At 41.6% G+C, this 3,603-nt stretch overlaps 1 protein-coding gene across 1 annotated transcript in view; it reads right to left on the bottom strand.

The window, feature by feature from the left end:
- Positions 1-11: 11 nt before the first annotated feature.
- jade2 (jade family PHD finger 2) overlaps positions 12-3,603 on the bottom strand; it is a 230,267-nt gene continuing 226,675 nt past the window's right edge. The window contains exon 13 of the mRNA XM_015384219.1: positions 12-2,514. Coding sequence (XP_015239705.1) covers positions 1,762-2,514 — 753 coding nt within the window. The 3' untranslated portion in view covers positions 12-1,761. The remainder of the gene's footprint in view (positions 2,515-3,603) is intronic.

Here is a 3,603-nt window from a genome sequence, read left to right as displayed (position 1 = left end):
TTAAAGGACTGCGTTCCCAAGGGGAATTCAGATGGTGTCTGCCGTTTAAAACTGGTAACACTAACTGTTCTAATCGCATATATTTAAAGACTGTTAAAAAAATGTTTTCTCTTTTATTAGTTTTACTTTACATGTTTAAAAGCCTGCTCTTTATTGACTCTTCTTTCATAAAAACTGAGAATAAAAATATCTGTTTACACCGGGAAGACAAACTATTACTGTATGATTTCTTATAAGATATTGATATTTGCTCATTTTATCAGCAGTTTTAGATGATTTTGAAGGCATTGCAAAAAAGTCAAAGCATTTGATTTATTTTGTTTTTGAGTTACAACACCTAGATAATTTGGTTATAAAAAGAGAACAGATTAAAATAGGTAAAGATTAGAATCTGAAAAGCCGTTTTTATCTCAACAGATCAGACATGAGCAACAGGTATCTTGTAGGCGTCTATAAAACAAGAACAGTGTAACTTGGCCAAGCACTTGTTTTTAATGGCTCTCTGCAGCAAATGAGTCATTTAACTGGGGCTTATAAGAGTAGGCAGATCTTTGCATTGACAGCGCTGTGTGGCCCTGTGTTGCAAAGAGCTGCAGATTAATCGCTTAAAATAAATGGCAAAGGCTGCATGCATTTCCGTTGTTTTTTTAGGCACTATTCAATCGCTAAGGTGACAAGACACCAGATGGCTACACGTGGCAACCAATCTAGCAGGATTTTGCTTTGCTTTGATTGTTAAAAATTTTGATTGCGAGACAATTGATTGGTTTAGTCATTGATTGTTTCGTGGGGAGGTCACAGGAAGTAACCGAAGGCACAACGTTTCTGTACTGATTTTGTTTTTCTGTTTTTTAAAATTTAGGGGGAATAAAGTCAATTTTGGAAGAATTTGACAGCAGTGGAGAAGAATTTATGAAATATTTATACAATGCTAAGATGCAAGTAGACATGTAAATGTTCCGGAGTGTATGTTTGTGTGTGTTTGTGTCTCTGTGACAGTCTGACACAACAGCAGGGTTGGGGTCAATCTTCGCTGAGTAGGAAGAAATTGGATAAGATATCTGCTTTTTAGGGCCTGAAAACTAATTAAAAAAAAAAAGGCTTCTGTGTAAACTCTTCTTCTGAGTCAACAGGAATTAAACTGACCCCAGCCCTGAATGAGTATCTATTATACACTCAAGTGCTTCCATGACAGCTCATCTGACTAGTTGTGCTTTTCATGGCTGAGTACATGCCGTCCTGTGCCACCCTCCATACATATTCATGTCAACTCTGGTATGAAATTGTCTTTGAGCGAACATATTTCAGAAAACAAGTACTCCTTGGATGCAACTTGGACTTTCAAAAGAAGAATGTTGCACACCTGAAACCAGCTTGAATAATTAGAATAATGCCCCAAAGTGTTTGTTCCCAGGTCCAACGCATACTGCAGACATGAGGCCAGAACTGGGTGCTTAAGCGCTCGGAAAGAAAAGTCATCAGAAATATACAAAGACAAATGGTTATGTTTGTTTCCTATTTGCTGAGAGTACTGTATGATGAGCTAACGTCAAACTGTGGTCCAGTGGAGAAGCTTTACTGTACGATAAGCATACAGCTACATTCAGATCACCCCTCCCTAAAAAAAACAACAACAAAAAAACAAAGCAGAGCTGGAAAAAGTCACCACTGATAGATATGACAGATTTGGTTTAACAAGGCTGCTCAGCCACCAGTCAGCTTTGAAATCTTCCTTTGTGTTTTTGTTTGAGTCTAGGTTGTTTAGGACGCCAGAACGCTTCTTCTCAGTAGATCCTCATTCGCAGAATGCAACTGAGGCAGCCGAAGTTTACGTCCACCGGAACGCACTTCCAAATCACTCTCACCATCAGAGAAATACCCATCAGTGTCGGCAGCATCCAGCAAGGATGTGCCCTTCCCTGTGAGTGGCAGGTCCATGGAGTCCAGTTCCCCAAAGCCTCCCCTTACTCTGGATCTGCCCTGACGGGCCAGGCGGGACCTTGGTCCCCCACCTCGGAGGATTGCCCTGGCGTCAGGCACTGTGATACCCGGACTGGAGGCCGGAGATGGAGAAGAGCTGGCTGTAAAACCAGATCCATCCCCCAACACAACCCCATTTCCCATGTGGACGCTGTCCCACGGGCCACGCTCCTCAGAAATGTGGCAGGAATCCATTTTGGAGATAGGCGGCTGTGGTGGTGGGTCACTGTACAGGTCAGAGCTCCTGGTCTGGTGTTGATGAACATGGTGGTGCACGGTCTTAAACGAGCTTCTTGGCTTTTCGCCTTTCTGGCCTACATGGCTGGACTTTTCCCAGAGGCTCTTTGCTGTAGAGGGGCAGCTGGTGGCAGATGCAGCTGCTCCAAAAAGAGGCTGGTTGCTCGCAGTAGTTTGTCCCCGTGAACGGGGTTTGATGCTCCCCCTGGGTTTGCGGCCCAGCTGAGGTGTTTTCCAGGCAGGCTGCATAGAGTTCTCCATCATAAGGTTCAGGAGGCTTTCCTCGCCCTGCATTAGCTGGATGAGAGGAAAAAAAACTGGTCACATTAGGACAAATATGCAGCTGAGATGAAAGTCATTAGAGAAAAAAAAAAAAAAAAAAAAGAATAGTCCAGAGCAGCAGGAAAAAGTTGCATGACTTTCATAGAGCAATAAACAAAACTAGTTAAAATGCTGTTTTTAAGAAATGGTTCATGGAGAAAGACAGATCTTTTACCATTCTTCCTTTTTTCAGGTCATTTCTACAGGTATTTTTTTAAAGGATTCAGGTTTGTGGACTGAGATGGCCATAGAAGCAGGCCTTCTGTCTCATGTACCATTTTTTTGTTGGTATGGTCTTAGATATTTTGGATGCTTTTTATGATAAAAGCTAGATCGAGGCAATGCATTAAATCAATTCTCCTAGGACCTTTAAAGGAGAAATTAGTTCATAGACTTACAGATCTCCACCATACTGAACACGCATAATCATCCATTGTTTCCTGCTAAACCAATGGGAGCATTTTTGATTTTTGAAAAATCTATCTTATTCTCTGACAAAATCACACAATTTCTGTTAAAGTCTAAATGTTTTTTTTAAAGAAACTTCCCATGTTAACATTTGTGAGGTAGGTCTGAATTGGAAAAAGTGAGTCATTGATATGGAGCCCTGCAATCCCCAACATGCAGCTCTTTTGGAGTTTTTATAAATTTGTATACAGGCTAGAGCCCATGGGCTAGAAAACTCTACCCCTATGTTAGAGTTTAAGTCATATGACTTTTTTTTCTCCCCTTCGGTATATGGAAGGACCATTTGTCATTAATTATTAAAAACAACAGCTGTTCCAACGGTTGCAGTTCCGATTTCTCCCGAGTGGTGCATGACTTTACACGAATGAATAAAGTGAATGTGATTGGTCCAATTGCATTCAAGGGGGCTGGATTGTTGTGGCGGAAGGTTCACAAGCAAGTTCGCTTGTGCCGGTGTCTCAGAAGCATCTTGCTAACCACTGCAAGTTAGTGCTAGTAGGTTCCCAATGGGAAATTCCATTGGGACCAAGTAACGCTAAATTGGTGACTTGGCAACAGCACTCTCAAGGAACGCTATGGACAGCGGAAACCTTTTAG

Source organism: Cyprinodon variegatus, unplaced genomic scaffold, assembly GCF_000732505.1.
Source record: "Cyprinodon variegatus isolate N-32 unplaced genomic scaffold, C_variegatus-1.0 Scaffold308, whole genome shotgun sequence".
In the NCBI taxonomy this organism is placed as follows: domain Eukaryota; kingdom Metazoa; phylum Chordata; class Actinopteri; order Cyprinodontiformes; family Cyprinodontidae; genus Cyprinodon; species Cyprinodon variegatus.
Note: the sequence above shows the minus strand (reverse complement) of the source record. Positions and strands in the feature narration are given on the sequence as shown.